The 19,290-nt window shown below is 44.5% G+C and overlaps 1 protein-coding gene across 2 annotated transcripts in view; it reads left to right on the forward strand.

Annotated features, from left to right (window-relative positions):
* The window catches only part of IDH3B (isocitrate dehydrogenase (NAD(+)) 3 non-catalytic subunit beta), a 163,148-nt gene that overhangs the window by 53,936 nt on the left and 89,922 nt on the right, over positions 1-19,290 (forward strand). For both annotated transcript variants that reach the window (XM_086964317.1, XM_086964316.1), the window contains exons 5-9: positions 1,725-1,785; positions 1,908-2,040; positions 6,480-6,613; positions 14,961-15,063; positions 17,280-17,426. In XM_086964317.1, the coding sequence (XP_086820443.1) occupies positions 1,725-1,785; positions 1,908-2,040; positions 6,480-6,613; positions 14,961-15,063; positions 17,280-17,426 (578 nt within the window). The remainder of the gene's footprint in view (positions 1-1,724; positions 1,786-1,907; positions 2,041-6,479; positions 6,614-14,960; positions 15,064-17,279; positions 17,427-19,290) is intronic.

Genomic DNA, 19,290 nt, shown 5'->3' on the forward strand with positions numbered 1-19,290 from the left:
CATACATGGGAAACTGTAACCCCTGCACAACTTGCAGGCAAAACAATACAAACATGGCACAGATCATCCCTCCCCCACAAAGCTGATTGAGTCGGGATGTATGTGAATACAGACGGAAACATTACGTGGGCTATGCTTTTCAGAGACCAAACGGGTATGGGAGGACAGTCCTATGCGGGGTCTATGGACATATGTGTACGTTTGAATCTCGCACAAAAGTATACTACCTGGTGGGGAACCATCATCTATGCAGGCTCTTGCCCTATCTTCCTCAGACACTTTTCACCATTTCACATACTCTGCATAGCATGTTACTCATGTGAACCCACAAAGCATGTTATAATTATCATGTCTTTTCTCTTGTAGGTATTCCCATTTTAGGAGACGCATGTTAATCATTTAGGAGTGAACGTGTGGCTGATATAGAATGCATGTTTATTTTAATGTTATTATTTCCTTGCAAGTTGCTGACTAAGTCTGCTTGAATGTATTCACAGTATTTAGTCTCTGCTGACTATTCTGTTCTAAATAAGTATTAGTGAGTTATGGCAAACGTTTCATATAAAGCTGATAACTGTGTGTTTGGCTTATTGCCTTATTCACAGAACAAGGGCATTAGGCTGCTTTCTGTTGATTATGTTATCCTAAAATATTCAACAACATCTAAATAATGTTATAAAAGCCAGGCATAGGGTGTAAAGGGTTAGAGAGGAACCTTCGTGCCAGGCGACAACGGATGAGACGGGCCACTCTTAATCCCATCACCCACCTTTAGCTAAAGGCTCCTTTACTTGCTGTGATTGTCAGCCAGCTGGGAGCACAAGGCGAGAATAGCTGGCGCTGTTTTTAAATTGAGCATACGCCTTATTATTCAACAGGTATGCTGTTGTGAACATCTCTGACACTTAAATTAGACTTTATTTACTCTTTTGTGCTAGATTAGTTTAATAAATAGAAATAGAAGAATGGAGGTAGGATTACTAAAAGAAAACCATCCAGTAAATGTGTTGGGACTTTTCTTGTTGTTTTCGCTTTTGGTAAACATTGCAGCTACCATTCTATTTATCATCCTTGTAGTTACAGTTCATATTGTGTGCACTAGGTTAAGATTTTGATTTTAAAATGAGTCTTTAAAATGTATCCCCTGTTTTCTAGTACATTGAGTTTATTCCTTAATGAAAGCGAGCTTGGGAGAGAGGACACACTTGTGGTATGACTCCTAATTGGAGTCAAGGCCCTGCTGTTGATCGTCTTATCATTATTTGGAACACTTCTGTAGAGTGGGATTCACTGGGGTATTAACAGGGGAGGCCAGGAAATTCTGCACAAGGGAAGAATAGTGCCACCACCACCTGGGCCTTTAAAATACTTTTATCGCTGCACAAATGTATTGTAATATTGTTCGCCCGGTGCAGAGCAGAAGCTCACTTTGTATGTTAACACCTCATATAAAATAGACAGCCAACAACGATTGGTCATCGACCAGCATAGTTTGTTAAATCTTTGGAAACAGAAACTCTGTTTCATGCTCAAGTAGATATCAAGCCCGTCAGCAATATTAATGTTCAACATTGGCGGTGTATTTCTTATATCACTTTCCTTCTGCCTCTTCTTTGCCTCTCTCTCCCTCTCCTGTTTCTCCTCTAACACTGGAAGGTCTTGTAGTTGTTGTGGCTGTGTTTGGGGAAACCTAGAGCTGACCTTCTTGATGTCTAACTTTTCAGGGAAAATTAATACTCCCATGGAGAACAAGGGTGAGCTGACCTCCTATGAAATGAAACTGCGGTATGTGGCTCCTTGCTTTGCTAAATCTTTGGAACTATATGTGACTTCTGACACCTGTTGAGAATCGACGTTTATTTGGAGACACCTGAATAGAATATTAACAGCATTGTTTCCTTTCCCAGACGCAAGCTGGACCTCTTTGCCAATGTAGTGCATGTGAACAGCTTACCCGGTTATAAAACCAGGCACAACAACCTGGACCTTGTGATCATCCGCGAGCAGACCGAGGGAGAGTACAGCTCCCTGGAGCATGAGGTAGGCCGGACTTTCCAGGAAGAGATTCCTGTTAACATAACATTTACAATGCAGTTCTATAATTAAATATCCACATTGTAAGAATCTTGACGAGAAGTACATATCCATAGAAGTAAAAACATGAACATTAAATGCAGATGTTTTATAACCTTCAATATCTCTATCCTTCTCAAGAAATACTTTTGCTAAATCTACATTTAAGCTACTATCAGTACAAAAAAATTAAAATGTGGGATTTATTGTAAAAACACATTTAAAGCCATTTCTTTTTAAAACAGAAGTCAAAATGGATTACTCACACAAAATTAAATCTGAGTTTTAAATAATTTTACTGCAGCAGGATAGAGTGAAAAACAACATGCAGATGGGGCCACAGAAATTGTAAATAAGGTGGTGCTTAGCAGATGCCATAACTTGGCAAAGCAGCTGCATACGCAAGAACAGGTGGGAAGTGAGTGAGTAGCAGAGCAAGTAAGAGAAAAGGCTTGTACCCAATAACTGGCATATACATTCATTTTGTAAAAAAATAGAAATTACCAAGTGGTACAGCCGGAAAACAGGGAAAAGGTGCTGCTGAAAAATAGTGGTAGAAGGGTGGATCCTCTTGTTTTAAACATGTAAATACTTTTTAATTATATTTCAGCTTTATAGCATTTGGTTACTTTGTTGTTTTTGTTTTGTAATTTTCTGCTATTAATGTGCAGAGATTTCTTCAAGAATAATCTTCATTATATTTTCATTCTATTCAAGTTTTACTGTAAATTGCATTTACAAAATAACATGGATCCATCAGGTACCATTAGAGGCACTAGAAAACTGTAATTCAATAGAGTAATAATCTGTAAGGATTGCATCACAATTAAAATCCATGAGTCTGTCCAGTGTGCAGAGGGTAACTGCCTTAATCTGTCCCCAGATTTAGGAGGTTATTGACATGACTAGTAAGAAGGAGAAAACCACTGTAATAAGCATCCGGTTCTCCTTCCTTCAGCTCTGCATCCTTTTCAGTGGTTCTTTTCTTCTCGAGCGCAGGTTATGATTCAAGCAAATATTGCAGAAGGCTTGTACCTCTTTCCTGAGTTGGGCCACTGGTCTGAAATATCTAAGAGTTGTGGCTTTGGAAGCAACCATCTAAACAAGGAAAGACCATTCAATCTTGAAGGCCAGGTTTGAAGCATATTTAGAGGAATGGCAATAGAGTTCAGTAATGTTGGGTCTTGGAGTCTGTCCCTTCGGCTTCCTCCTTGACATGTGCCAATTGTTCTGCCCAATGAGCTGTGTTACGATAACAACATTGAGGAGAGTCCCTGTGCCAGGTTAGTAATTGGTGAAATAAAATGATATCGAGCACTGACTAAGCTCTTCTTTTTGAAGGCTTCCTTCAGCTATGGAAATGGTGGTCTGCACCTCAAACATAACTGTTCCTCATTATTGTAACTTTCTTTTCTTGTGAAGAGACGCAATGCATTTATGTATGTGGTATTTCTATAGTGCATATCTGGCGAAAAGGCAGCACAGTTTTATACGGGGGTCAAAGACAAGCATGTGGTCAACTAGTGATAGAAGAAGGCTGGTTAGTGGACTGTTAAAGCACTGTGTTGTTGTGTTCTTTAGTGCTTCTTCAACTCTTCCTAAATTGGGGCAGTGTTGGGGCCCCTCTTGGATACAGGGTTGTTGTTCCACATCCTGAGTGCATAGATGATAAAGTCCTGCTGCCTTCTGTGTAGACCACTTCTTGGTATGACATTATTCTGCATTCCATCTATCAATTGTTCTTTTTGCATTTGTCACTCCGAGTGGGACAGGTATGTCCAGACATGGGTCCCGTGTTCTCCACACCACTGGAGTCAAGCTATCCTGGCTGATGAGGGGTGAAACCCCGAAACTGGTCCTAGGATGCTTGGTTGCAGTCCAAGGAGGATTTGGCCTGGCAGTTCGGGCTGGACTGTTCCCATTGGACGCAGGGTCAAGACTGATTTGCATATGGCTGGGTCCAAACTGGAAAGGCATGGTGAGCAAAAAACGATAGATTTAGGCCCAGATGTCTGTATTGAGGTGAATGTATGACATTGTTCTGCATTCTGTCCATCAATTTTTCTTTTTGCATTCGCACTTTTACAGCTCAGGACAATCACCCAGCACTTATTTTCAGCACAAACAGTGCAATGTAATGCACTTTGTCGCTTGCAAGACTCTGCGTAACGCGAAACTGCAGGTAGCGCGGAACTCCGCCCATGCTTAGTCAATATGGCTTTTTAAATGACGCTTCTGGTTTTGGATATGGGGCCAGCATCTTCCTAATAGTGAACAAAGACCTGAAATTCATGAAATGGATACTGATGAGAAATATGTTTAGTGCTCCAGCTGGATGCAGGGTCACAAGAGGAGGCAAGTTTAGCATCAGGGACTCCGAGTGAGTAGGATGAAATTCTCACTGATTCGTCAATGGTTGACTGCTTCCTAGAGTGTAGGGGCTACTTGCAGAGGCTGATTTGGAGTTTCTGAAGTTGGGAGAAGGTTACCTTACCTGACCCCACAGGAGGTGTCTAAATCTGTCACCCAGAGTCCTGGGGCACTTGTGGGTACAGCTACCAGAGTTTGAAAGATGGTGGCCTTGTCAATAGCTAACAGACCTCAGGCACACTACAGTTTCAACAGGGAAAACGTATTTGTGCAATTGAAGGTTGTGAAGATGGGAGGAAATTTCGTGAAAAATTAAAGAATGCTTAGAGAGTTCATGGGCGTTGGGGATGAGAAGGTTTAAATAAATTACTATAGACATGTGAGTTTGTAAAATATCTTGGAGTGTAAAAGTATTATGCCTGTTAGTGCTATTTGAGTGCCAAATAACAAGAATCTAGGAAAGACTTAAATAAGGACATCTGTATCTTGGGGAAAAATGTTACTTCCAGCTGCTAAACAACAGTGGGAATATTCCTTTAACCTGTTTCTCTTGTTTCATGGCCAGTGCATGAACTGTGTGTTTTAGGATGTATTTGTGTTTCTTATTTATGCCGGGGATGCCTGGTTTCACCTTGGAGATACCCAGTAGGGACCATCTCACAGGGAAAGCCAGGACGGGTTCCCCAGCAGTCTACAGCGCGTAGATACCCCATGTGGGGTGATTCTTGCGCTTTACAAGACATCATTACATTACATTACATTACATTTCCTTTTAAATTTCATTAACAAAACATTATAACCGTAAAGTATTCAGAAGTATTATGGAAGGGGGAACTTAAGGATGATTGCAACCAACTGGGAGAAAATACACTCAAGGCACAGAAATCGGTGTGAGCAATGCATGATGGATGGCTGTGTTTTGAAAAGCAACTTACAATAGTGTGATCTCGGGATTGTGTCTCATTTGGATAGATTTCTTGGTAACATGATAAGACTGGAGCAGGAAAAAGAGTGTTCGACCCTGTAACTTTTTTCCTAGCTCCATGGCACGCAAAATAGATTGTGGTAGTACTTGCTTCTTTCTCTAATAGGACCAATGATTTCTAGTACCTTAGCATGGAATATTCCAGGTGAAGACTCTAAACATTGTGATTCAAAAATGCTAGCAGTGAGGGAATGAGGTTGGGTTAAAAGGTGAGAGCTGCAGTGATTGGTTCATAATCTCGCTTTGGTGTAGATTATGAAAGATTAGACTTTTTGATAAAATGTCTAAAGATTTAACTGTCTGTCATGTGACGACAAAAGGAAACAGAGTGCGTAAGCAGCCATTCTTATGAGTTACTCGAGTAAAAGCTAGAGGAAGCAAACTTTATGATTGTGCAACTGAAGGGCTTGTGGCCTTAACATAAGACTCGATGAGAGACTCAGGAGTGGCCAAGATATGTTCACAGGCAAGACAGCAGGCGCACACAGGTATCCTCAGCTAACAATTTAAAAATCCCATAAGGAAAGATGAGAAATATTAAAGTAGGCTTGGAGCCTTTATTGGGTTCAGTTAAAAAGTGGGTAAGACGCTTACCGGCAGACGCGCTATTGATTTCTGGAAGTCCTCTTAGATTATTGACTCCCAACCAGCATACGTAATGTCAACACGGTTATCTATCATTAGGTAGCTGGTTATACACTAGCCAGATGCAAGCTGATGTTATAATAATTAGGAAAAAGACCAACATGGGCAAAATACAATAAAAAAAAATAAAAAAATGAATGGGGTTTGATAAGGGATGCCTTGGAAAGGTGAAACCTGTACAGTAGCTTTGAGGCTCTAGTATCGGATTTAAGAGCAAGGTCACTTACTCAGAGACATTAAGAAGGCAGCTTGTGTTAACGACTGATATACCTGTCATTTGTCTGTATTGCATGGCATGTGGTAATTTCAGCATTCTGTGGTTAGTTATGTTCTGGGGTTGTCTCAATAAGTTGATAAGTTGATAAGTGAGAGAAATATTCATTTCCCCCTCTTTCGCCCCATGCAGAGCGCAGACGGTGTCATTGAATGTTTGAAAATCATCACCAGAGAGAAGTCCAACCGGATTGCTAAGTTCGCCTTTGACTTCGCCACAAAGAAAGGCCGTTCCAAGGTCACAGCGGTGCACAAAGCCAACATCATGTAAGCAAAGGAAAGCAAAGCGTGGTGGGGATGCAATGAATTGAAAGAATGATATGGCGCTCCACAGGGGGGGAGCGTTGTAGCATGTAATGCAATGAAGGGATCCAAGGCTCAGAACATTGTTGAGGTTCTAAGTAGCACCAAAGTCATAAATTAATTGTAGAGTTCTGTACAAAGAATCTGTTTCCAGCTGTACTTTGTGGCCTTTGGAGGATTACCATTGTTCAAGGCAGCATGGCAGGGTATCCCTGTCACTTGATGTGTGACTCAGCTGCTTTCTTCTGTCTGTATTTACCCCAGAGGGGTAAGTAGCATCAGCTGCACTCCAAATATCCGCTTCTAGTCTCCATTCTTGGGTGACATGTTTGTTTAATTAAGAATGCAGAGTTTCGGGGGAGGAGCCAAGCTCGCGACCGTGATGGCCGCACTGTAGCTCGGCTCCGTCAACCTTCCTGCCTGAATCGTAAATCCTGTACTTCATCCTGCCCCGAGGAGACGCACTCGACGAAATATGGAAAAGTGAAAGGCTGCTTGCACTCACCGTTTGTCCCGGGAGCTCCTGGGTGCCGCGGATCTCGAGCTGTGCCCTTGTTTATTCTGGAGCCTCCGTGGCGTGCAGGCCGGGGTCCCGCCTGCGACGGTCGGCCGGAGCGGGGTATTGACGCCAACCCCCGGTGGAGGAGGGAGTCGGCTGAAGAGGCCATTGTGCGGTTGAACCGGTGGCAACTGACCGGGCCCGGTCTGGTGGCCCGGGGGCTCAGTTGCGGGGCGCGGCCTGCCTCGGATGGGGGTTGACCGTACAGGAGGCTTGTCCCCCCCTTTGTTGTCCTGTCCGGCCATCATGAAGCCCCTCGCCCGGACTCGGCGGGTGGCGTCCATGAGACGGTGGCGCCGGCTACCCCTAATGTCTTGGCGGCCCATCTTTCTGCACCAAGATTGCCATTGGCGGGACCCGGCGAGACTCCGCTGGGCCTTCCCCCCTTTGGTCGGCGGGACTGCACCTACGCTGTTTGCTGCTCCTGACGTGGCTCTTCGTCAGTTTGGGCCGGTGCCGCCATAGTTTGCATTGCTGCTTGAGACTGGGACCCCCTGATTTGCATCCTTGGCCTGCCTTGTTTCGATCCTATGTACACTCCATGTCTAACTGCTTGCTGTATTCTCCTTTATTCTGTACTAAAGTAGTGATCAGGAGAGGACAGGGGTGAGATAGGCTTGACTCGGCGGACTGCTAATTAATGTATGGAGATGAGGACTGCTCGCAGCTGAAACTGTATGACCAATTCCTTTTCATGTTCCTGATGTTTGAGTCTGTGTCGATTTTGTTTCGAAGTGATTTCGAATTGTGCTAAGGCGGGGGGTGGGAGCTGAATGTTCGACTGCATATCTCCTCTCCCACTGTTTTTTTCTTTTCCCTTTACTTCCTCTTTTTGTCTGTAGTGTTCTTTTCTTACTTTCTGATTCTTCTGTATTTCCGGTTCTACTTAGGGCGGCAGGCACGCTGCCGGGGGGGTGGGCCGTAGCCTTCTGCAGGGGTGCAGGGTGGTGTGGGCGGGGTGGGGTCTTTATATTGTTCGTTTTTTCCTAGTTCTATGGCTCTTTTGTATCACTTTATCGAGACGCTGTGTATGCGTGCGTACCCCATGGGGTGTTGGCTGGCAGTGTAGGACATGACTTCTTCGCGTTAATGTTAATGACAGCACTCTTACACGTCTTACTTGCCTCGTTCCTGACTGTGGGTCTCTAGTATTGTGTGCTCTACTCACCGTGGGGCGCATACTGTGGCGCTGCGTTCTTTCTTTTTTGTTTTTCCCATCCCTTCGTTTATCCTTCTTCTTTTTTCCCCTTTCTTTGGGTTAGTATAGTGGATGGCTATCTTTGTATTGCTGCTCTGACTTCTTTGATTTGTACCAGCACATATTCAAGTGGTGACGGGTGGACGGTGGGCAGCGGTGGGTACTGATTCGTAACGGGGAAACTATGCGTTGCCTCTGCCAATTGTTGCCATTACTTCTGATTCTCACTGCTCCTTTGTACTGCCGCGTTACCAACTGCCCGCCATAGGAATTCAGATGTCAACAGTTGCAATTGATCCTGCTATACTTCCTATTATATCATAAAATTAACCTTCTCTTATCCTGCTCCTAGCGGTTGTGTCTGGTCCCTTACTGTGAATGATTGTTCATATACTGCTTAGCAACTGCTGGAGAATTTCAATTCTGATTTCGTGCGCCTATATTGTGTTGTGGCCGGCCTGATTGGTTGTAGGCCCGTATTTGTACGCTTTTACTTGCACAATAAAGGTTTTCAAAAAATTTTAAAAAAAAGAATGCAGAGTTTCCATACTGGCTTACAAGAAAGCTTGGACTCCAATAAAGACACTAAAACAGGTGTTCTGCTTGGCAAGTTGTTCACAGGCCACAAATATTTAGCATTCTTTCTCCAAAAGCCGTTCTGTAGAAAAGCCTTACACACCTGGTATTATTCCTTTCCCCTGGCGAAGGTTGTGTGATCAGCACATGTGTTTTTTAAAAGAATGTTGGACTATAGCACTTTGGGTCCTGTATTAAAGTTGTGATTGTCATCACATGTTCTCAGAATGTTTTCAAATATGCTTTGCTTTAGGTAGCGATTGAGTTTCGTTTTCTTTCACCGTTTAACCAGCAGTATTCTGTTCTTGGTTTTACAATGGTGTGTTGTTGTTGGCATTCTCAGTGGAGCATCTCCGATTTCGCTTGCGATCTTAATGTGTTTCGGCAATCAATATGCGAGGCAGTGTATATCTTGACACTTGCACCTCTTCAAGGTGGTTTTGGAACTGCAAAAGGCATTGTAATATAACAGCAGCATCAAATAAAATGTATCAAAATCTGACATTTTTGGATTCCTAGACTTGAAAATCCTAAGGCTTAATCTTTTGTTTGGCAAGCAATATGAAAACGTTGAATCCAAAAGCGTCTGTACAGTTTTGTTAACAACCCATACCAACCCGTTGTCTCATCCAGTTTACAGTTCTCCTCATTCTTGGTTTGCAAGGTGATAATTCTACTGCCCGCCATACCGATTCAGCCCTCTGCTTCTCACACTTCACTCTCCATTAGCCCGACCACTCATCTGCTTACAGGAGAGTCTGTGAAAAAAACCTGCTTCATGTCTTAGAACTGGGGATAGAAATATAAAGCATCCAGGAAGTTAACAACAATGTGGTGTTCTTTACAGTTCGATCATGCAGTCCACTGACACAGTAACCATAGATCAGCTGAAATAGAGTGTGATGGTACTTGCTTGTTTCTTTGATAGGCCCAATGATTTCTTAAACTTTAGCATAGAAAATGTGTACTCTGTGTCTAGATATTGGAATTCTGAAATGCTAACAGTGTCTAGTTACTTGCGAAGAGCTAACAGGATGTGGCCTGCTGTGTCTTCATGGTCGAAGTCCTCTTGAAAGCCGATGGCCAAGCCGAAACATAAAAAAGTGAAGCAGGACTCGGGCCCACCCATCCCGCCACTCTCTATCTAAGGAGATGTTGCAAGGGCCTCATAGTGCCTTTCGATCTTACTCATGATCCCCGATTGAGGAGCTGATTCTGCAGTTGATCCCGATGCGCCTCAAGTTCCCTGGGCCATCCCCAATGCTGCAGCAGATTGATACCTTTAAAGAGGCCATGCTGCGTGTCTTTGGCCCTCTCACTTTGTCATGCCTTTGTGCCCAAGGATCTCCAGGGGCCTCCAGTATGATTATCATTGGAGGATCCATTCTCTGTGCTGTCTGAATCCCTGGGGTTTCAGGTTTCGCACCGACTCTGGTGCAGACTATCACACCTGCTCCAAAACCTGCGTTGGTACCTTCCTCATCAAAAGGAGTACAGATCCTGCCAGCGCCAGAGGAAATTGGATGCCGACTCCAACCAAAATTGCGCTTTGAACCTTCTAAAACGCAGTTGGTTTCCATACCACCTGAGTATGATCCTGTGCTTCGATTACCATGGAGGCCATTGTATTTTTTGGGCTTCGACTCTGACCTGGGCTTTCCACCACATGATGATATTGGTGGATTTAAGGATAGTTTACCCCTCATTATGATGGTGACAATTTAGAAGGCCAGTGGGCTTAGTACTTCCCCTGATACAGGGTTAATTTCACCTCTTGGATCCCCAACGGAAGAGAGTGGTTCCTTTGCTTTGGTAATTCAACAAGCTGCTTAGGTCCTGAACCTCCTTCTGTTGAAGTAAACACGAATAGCCTTACAGATGTTTTGCAACCTGAGCCGGCCTCATCTGAGCCCTTGCTTCCGCTCAATGAAGCTGTCACTGACACTTTGATGGGCATTTGGTCTAAACCCTGTTCTTGCCTGCTGTTGAATATGCTGGTGACCTCTGCATGGCTTCCCTCTGCAAGGTGAACCGCAATTCATTCCCTATGACTCGCCCATACCCACCTCCCCCCAAGAAAGCGAGTCAAAGTGGATTCAGGCATTTGGAAAACAAATGTTCTCCTTGGCTTGCCTAGCATTGAAATTGATAAATGTTGTTAGCGTATTAGGCCGGTACATGCATGCCCTCAGAAATATGGCCACCAAGATCGTGCCGGGGGTCCCGGAAGAAGTTTTTGTCTCAAACCATTCAAGAAGGTCAGGATGCAACCACTTACATGATTCTTGAAGGCCTGGATACTACTGATAGTCTGGGGCAAGAGGCCAGTACCAGTGTGGTGCTCCATCGCCATGCGTAGATTGATCCACAGGTTTCTTGGGAGACCTACATTTATGCCTATTCAGTGAGAAAGCTGATTCTGCCGTAGAACATTTTGAGAAGAGTAGGGACACAACACGCTCCCTGGGCCATACGGCCCATACCAAAGAGTTTTCTGACCAGGTTGGAACATTCCAAGGCCACACCAAATCAATCAATCAAGCAAATTTGTAAAGCGCGCTACTAACCCGCTAGGGTCTCAAGGCGCTGGGAGGGGGGAGGAGGGGTCGCTACTGCTCGAACAGCCAGGTCTTGAGTTGTTTCCTGAAGGAGAGATGGTCTTGGGCCATCCGTAGGTGGGTGGGTAAGGAGTTCCATGTCTTGGCCGCCAGGTAGGAGAAGGATCTTCCTCCGGCGGTGGTTTTGCGAATTCGTGGGACGGCGGCGAGGGCGAGGCTGGCGGAATGGAGCTGGCGGGTGGGTGTGTAGAATGTGAGGCGGCTGTTGAGGTATCTCGGGCTCGTGTCGTGGAGAGCCTTGTGTGCGTGGGTGAGGAGTCTGAACGTGATCCTATTGCCGACCGGGAGCCAGTGCAGGTCTTTCAGATGGGCAGAGATGTGGCTGTGACGAGGGATGTCCAGGATGAGTATTGCAGAAGTCTCCTGTATGTGCTGGAGTCTTTTCTGTAGTTTGGCTGTGGTTCTAGCGTAGAGGGTGTTCCCGTAGTCCAGTCGGCTGGTGACGAGGGCCTCGGTGACCGTCTTCCTGGTTTCGGTGGGGATCCATCGGAAGATCTTTCGGAGTATGCGCATGGTGTTGAAGCAGGATGACGAGACGGCGTTGACTTGTTTGGTCATTGTGAGCGAGGAGTCCAGGATGAAGCCCAGGTTGCGTGCATGGTCCGTTGGCTTGGGTGCGGTTCCCAGGGCAGGGGGCCACCAGGAGTCATCTCAGGCAGAAGGGGATGGTCCCAGGATGAGGACTTCCGTCTTGTCTGAGTTCAGCTTCAGACGGCTGAGCTTCATCCATTCCGCGACGTCTTTCATTCCTTCCTGGAGGCTAGCTCTGGCGGTGGCGGGGTCGTTGGTGAGGGTTGGCGTACGGCAGTGCCAGTCTCTCCAGCCCCCACTGTAGTCACCCCGGTCCTTTCAAGACCAGAGACATGGATCTGGTGACAATTTGTAGGTCGCCACAGACGTCAGTCCCTCCACACCCCTCCTTTGGTGCAACAGCTTCCAAGCCACTTTAGTTTGCCCTTTGTTGCGAACAACCACCCTGTGGAAAATCTTAGAGGTGGAACTAACCTGGGGTTGGCACGACTACCTGACTAGCCAATTTTTTTGCCTGTCTAGGTGTCAAGGGGGCTCTGGAAAGGGGGGAGTGGCTCTTGTGAGGAGAGCTAGATTTACATTCCAAATGCGGCGACTCCTTTGAAGCTTGCCAGCCCAAGGAGGCTAATCAGCAGGTCATCCTGTGGGATGGGGTTTACACCCTCTTCCCAGACAGAGAGCAAATGGCCCTCACCCTTGTAGGTCAGAAATGTGTCCCGAGTTGCAGGTTGGCAGAATCAAGTCCGCAAGCACACCAGAGGCTGTAGGTTTTCAGCGGGCACTTCAAAGATGCCTTCTGAGTGCATACTTTGATAAATTCAACACTGGCATCAGTGTGGGTTTATCAAGACGATATGTTCGATACCAAACATCCCTATTTTCATTGAAACCATCATGTAGCTGGGAAACTCGTTCTCACCAGTGTCCAGTACATGATTTAAGATGGCTTCCCTGGTCAAGGATTTCTTTGAAAAGCGTTTTCTTTAGTATCTTTTCAAATGTCGGAAAGCTGGTCCGGGCTTTGAGGAAGGTTCTAAAGCTTTCCATAGAACAGATCCTTTGTGCCTTGCTTCTTTCATCTGTATTTGGCAATGCCTGTCATACTGATGAGCTACACCGGACACTGTCCTGTTGAGTAGTGATGGGTCACTTTAAAGAGAGAGAGAAAGGGTCCTTGGAGTATCCATCTTACCATTCAGTGCAGTCCACATGGAATGTTGCTCTGGGATTGATCAGTGGTAGAAATACCTCCAGATGTCATGTTGCTAATAATGTGAGCTGGATGCTATGAGAACAGCGCCGCCTGTACTCTCATATATAGAAACATGAGGACCACACAGAGTTGTATATTGTTCCTATTCTTGTGTTGTTCCCCAGCCTCATTGTGTCTAGTATGTACAGATCCTCGAGTGCTCTTGTATCTCACTAATTCAAAGAGCAAGAATAGTTTTGCCTCCTGGAGGTCCATGATTGCAGCATGCAGTGGGTGAGATGCACTTTTACGTACTTTAAAAAGCTGCATAGTTGGTATAGAACCCCATCCAATATCCTCTGGGCAGGCCTCAAACATGACTATCTCTGGAAATGTAACGACCCCCGATGTGACCGGATCCACATCATATGGCTGTGCCCTGATTTAGGCTCACGCTGGACAGAGATATGGAATTCTGGGTAAAGCTACCTGTCATTGTGGCCTTTATTGAAACTAGGAGTGCTACTCAACATAGTAGATACACATTGTGCTCTCCATCATTGGCCCCATCGGGTGTCCATCAGATGTCCTCCTCTTTTCCAGTTGTAAATGTGGGCGTCCTCTGCTACCGGAAATAGTCTTTGGTGGTGTCCCCTGGGAAGGGGCTAACAAATAACTTTGGCAAGGCGTCATGCATGAGATTAATTTATTGAGCATAAAATAGGCTGGGTATCTTCGTCAAGATATGCACTCTTTTTTTCCCCCCTTACCATCTCCTTACAGATAGAATCAAGATTACATGAATCCTAATTTTGGTTTTGTTCCCACATCCATAGACTCTGGATCCTGAGGATATCGGGCAAGACCACTTGGCAAACCCAATTTATTGAATCAATCATTTTTCATGATCTGTGATCACCCAGCCCTATTCTTTGCTCCATGTATCCTCCGTGTCTCGCGCCTTTCCCTCACACCTCTGTCTTTTGACGGCACCTTTGTTCAGAACCACTCATTCACCTATTGCAAAATGAGTGATGCTTCTCTGGACAGGCGTCTTTCTCTAATTGTTACTATTATTTACTAACCCAAGGAAGTGAACTTAATTGCGTGGTAGGCTACGTAAATTTCACACTTTCAGTTGTCCACAGTGTGATTACACGATTGATGTTACAAATTCTAAAAATCTTAAAAAAGAAAAATTTGGAAAAGAAAAGAGAGCGCAGACACTTTCCACAGAATGATTTTGCCTTGGGAAATAGGACTTAGAAGGTGGTCCTTTGTTGTTTGGAAGCCAGATGCTATCAAGAAATTTCATTGATGGTGTAATGTCAAATCTGCAGTTCATTTCCTGCAGAAAGCTGGATCTGCACTGTGTTTTTTGTGTTTGCAGCAGCTACGCATGGTCTCTCAATAGCAAAGTGAATTAGCTTCCTTAATTCTTTCATTTGTACACAAAGTCATGACTGTACCAGACCAGATGTTTGCTCTTTTGTCATGAGGTCTCATGATTTTGCACCCGTCTTTGTGGAAAGCATGAATTTATGCCTAAGATAAACAAGGGACACTTGACTAAGGTTGTGTTTTCTTTCTGTGTTGTGTAACCGCACAAGCTAATATATGTTTCTTTACCTCTGCAGGAAGCTGGGAGATGGTCTGTTTCTGCAGTGCTGCAAAGACGTTTCGGAGCTCTACCCCAAGATCCACTTTGACACGATGATAATTGATAACTGTTGCATGCAGGTGGGAAGATTTTTCTTTAAAGAGCCAACTATCCTGTGGTGATGTAGTTGAGTTCTGGTTATAGATCTATCATTAACACAGATTTCCTTGTCTTCTCCACTGTCGAACTGTGCAACAGTAGAAGAAACGTCTTTGCTTATAATGCCAAACATGTAATTAATCGTTATGAAAATTAGTGAAAAGCTGTCTTAGTTTATGGGCTTTCCTCTTGAGGAATCACCACAGGCACACCTCTTGGGCTCCTGTAATTAGTGAATGGATATCGTGGCATTTTGTTAAAGGGTAGGTGGTACTGTAAATAGACAGGGAACTTGCTGAGGCACACAGAGATTTATCTTTCCACCACCACAGCTCTTGTAAAGAACCCTTCATCCCAACTTCAGTAACTCACTGAGGCAAACACAATGTTGTATTTTTTCAAAACACTAACCTCACAAGCCTTAACAATGCAACACTCACATTATGCACTGTCACCAATTCACAGAAGCCTGCAAGCATCACACCTCTTCTGAAGACAGTGATGATAGTGGCTCGTACCAGCTGAAACTCTTTTTCAGTAAAGCTGGGCCAGAATCATGCAGTGCTTTATAGGCTGTACATAATAAGGCCATGAACTTAATTCTCTGTCTGACTGGGAGCCAATGAAGCTTATGAAGAAATCTGGAGACTGACTGATATTTTGGGAGGTCTAGCAACATTGGTGCAGCCGCATTCTGCACGGTTTGGAGTTTGTTGAGATGTTGCTGTTGCATATTGAGATAAAGACTATTCCAATAGTCTAACTTTGAGAGCATTATTGAAGTTACCACCGTTTTCTGTGTATTTGGGGGTAAGAACGGGAGTATTATTTTTTATAGTTCTCAGGATGTAAAATGAAGATGATGTGATGAAGTTCACTTGGCATCCAAACGTACGTTTGTTGTCCTTGACAATTCCTAGGTTTTGTGCCTTCTTCACTGGAGAAGGTAGAGTTCCCAATCCTTCTGGCCACCATGATGGGGACCAGTAGGAATCCTGGGATTCTAAACAGAATAACCTCTGTCTTGTTATCCAGTTGCTGACAGAACGCATAAAATCAGGAAATAGGAGTCCTGCATTATGATCTTTATTGGACAGGAAGATCTAGAGCCTCATTTCTTGCTAAACCCAGCTCATGTGGGTTTCTTTCCCGGACACAGGACTAAATCAGCTTTGGTTTCAATGTTTATGATCGCAGAATGGCAGCTGATACGGGTCAGGTCATAGTCCTGGTGCTATTATATATTTCTTCTTATTCTTAAAAAATGATACTGAAACGTTCCATTTTTCTTTTTGAAACTCATCCCGTTTTCCTTTAAGGAAAACAAGCTGCATTTAAAAAAAAAGAAAAGATGATTTATTTAAAAGCAAACACAGACATGCCATCCCTGTGTTTTTTTGCGATTCTCAATTGGTGGCAAATTTCAACCTACCTCATCAATATTAATGAGGTAGGTCAATTGCGAACCCTTTAGGAATCGCTAAATGTGTCTGAGCCATTTTTGTGCATCACATTTTGTGAGTTCCTAATTAAAGTTGCAAAAAATCGTAATTCAGGACTCGAAAATGAATTTGGTCGTACATGTGGCCCCTTAGTACTTACCTGGCTCTCTTGTCTAGTAATTCCACTTTCTTCCCCATGACGCTATATCTCAATTGAATAGCTTTTTTTGTTCAGTCCTTGGCTAACATTTTGACTCTAGAAAATACTATTTGTCCACTGTAAGATTAGCACAATTTACATTATACATAAAGAGTGCACTGTATCACTATTTTCCTGTATATATGCATCTTCAGTATCAAAGACCGTATTGCATATGAAAACATTGCGAAAAGTAACCCACAACGATAAACATATGGAAGAAACAATCACGTGACTATTAGTGGCTGCAATGTAGTGTAATGGTGAACAAGGTACGCTGAGGAGGAGGTTACTAACTGCAGGGACATTAAATTAGACCATCATTATCGCAGGTGTTTGGGGCAGAGGGGGGGGAGACACGCCCCGGAGCAACGGCTCTGCAGAATCATAGTTCTCGCTCCCCTATTCTGCCCATAATACAGTAAAACACTTAAGCCTTATTCATGATTAATTCAATATCTAGATATTTACGTGCTTACGTTTTTGGAGGTTTTTGACTGTGATGATGCGTTCAAGTTGTGAGTGTTAATACCTCTCATGTTCTTTCTTGGTCCAGTTGGTACAGAATCCCTACCAATTTGATGTTTTAGTCATGCCCAACCTTTATGGCAACATTATTGACAACTTGGCTGCTGGATTAGTCGGAGGTGCTGGTGTCGTTCCTGGTGAGAGCTACAGTGCGGAGTATGCGGTCTTCGAAACGGTAAGGCAGCCTCAGTGGGGCTGGGATGTAAAATGCATGTGAGACTGAACAAGTGAGTCTTCCAAGAGATAGCTTAAGCACTTGATACATCATTGCATACATACATTGAACTTTATAGCAGAACCACCGTGCATCCATCCCATTCTCCTTCAAGTATACAGATCTTACAACATTATGAATCAGAGTGTGTGGTTTATACAAGTGATCTTATCCACTCACGTACTCGTTCTCCAGCTTTATTCTCAAATTAGTTTATCCTGTTTCGCAGACTCTGCTGGGCACCATTTCATGCTCTTACTTTCCTTTCTGTGGAAACCTATTTTCTAGGATTGTTCCTTATCCCCTATTTAGGAAAAGACATCTTGTATGATCACCCCCTAACTTTTTGGACGGTTGCAGCTGTTTTTTTCAGCTCTGTAGTGCACTGGCCATGCTGTCCAGGCCCCAGTTCAAGGCTTTCACCCCTAAAGCAAGCGACTACAGCACATAATTGTTCCACCACTACAGTGACAAAGGTGAATAACATGACTCTAGGCCTGCCTTTGCAACCTAGTCAGGCAGCATTAAAACTGCCAACCCAACATGGCAAACTAAACCCTTTTACCAGTACAAAATCTTCCTTTTTAATAATAGTAAGCCACCCCTGGGGAATGCCTTGGCAGCCCACCAGGCAGGGTGCTTAGTATTGAAAACAAGGGTGTGTTTCTTTAGTGTTTAACATGCCCTGACTGGGAAATGATGAAATTGCTGATTTCACTATAGCAAAACCTGTAGTCCTCCCATTGGTTACCATGGAGTTTCATTAACCGTCGTGCTAAGTGTTACTCCATTTGATACCACCAAGGTATCAAATTATTTGTTACAATAAACTCGACTTATTGCTGTTGCCAGAATTAAGATAACTTATAATAGAGAAGTAAGTTTATAAAGTCACCACTTTGTTGCCCAAACCTTCCTGTCTATCTGCAGCAGTAGTCTCCTGAGACCATATGCTACCCAAGCTAGCAAGTGTGAACTGCTCCCAAGAACAGGGAACAAAAAGAATTGTTAGAGGGAGGAGGTGTGAAATCTTCCAGCAGGATGACTGCCAGGCGGAGGGGACAGATAACCAGCTCCAGGTGGGCTATGGCATCATGGAAGCAAATGCGAATCACATCTCGATAGGCCCGCTCATTTATGTAGGCAAATAGGCTGGCATCTCCAGCACAGGATTTTCCACCCATTGCAGAACCGGTTTTCCAGGAGAAGGGTCACATTATGCTGGGTACACCCCAGGGTATGTCCAGGGCCCCGCACAGGGGAAGAAGGCTAGTGCTATCTTGGATTTGGTTTGAGAAGGGTATCCTGGGATTGTTTAGTGGTCAAACCCCCAGGAAGGGATGTAAAGTGGGATGGGTTGTCTTTTGAGAACTAGTGACCCACCACTATGTGAAGATGGCATAAAAGAGGCACCACGTACACCCGGTCCTCAGATCACTTCTGGACGGGCAAGAAAACAGAAGAAGGACTGCCCTGCTGCTTCCTGGACCCAGCAAAGAGAGGCTGCCCCAAGGACTTGACTGCACCTGCTGCACTCGAGTGACCCGCCGAGAATGCCTGCTGTGCCCACTCCTGGAACAGAGCTCCAATTGTGCCATGACTGCAGAAGTGTCTCCAAGGGCTTGTTGGATAGATGCCTGTTTAGCTTCAGGACCTCCAAAAACCAAGGAAACCTGCACTCGTCAGGATCCCAGCTGCCCAGTGCCTGCTGGATGACCAAGTCCTGGCCTTCCTGTGGTGTTCCTAAATCCGTGGGCCCATACTTGAAGTGGACCCTAGTCTCCAGAAAGAAATTATTTGCTTACCAATAAGCGACTGCTGTAAC

The sequence above is a fragment of the Lissotriton vulgaris genome, chromosome 3_2, assembly GCF_964263255.1.
Source record: "Lissotriton vulgaris chromosome 3_2, aLisVul1.2, whole genome shotgun sequence".
In the NCBI taxonomy this organism is placed as follows: Eukaryota; Metazoa; Chordata; class Amphibia; order Caudata; family Salamandridae; genus Lissotriton; species Lissotriton vulgaris.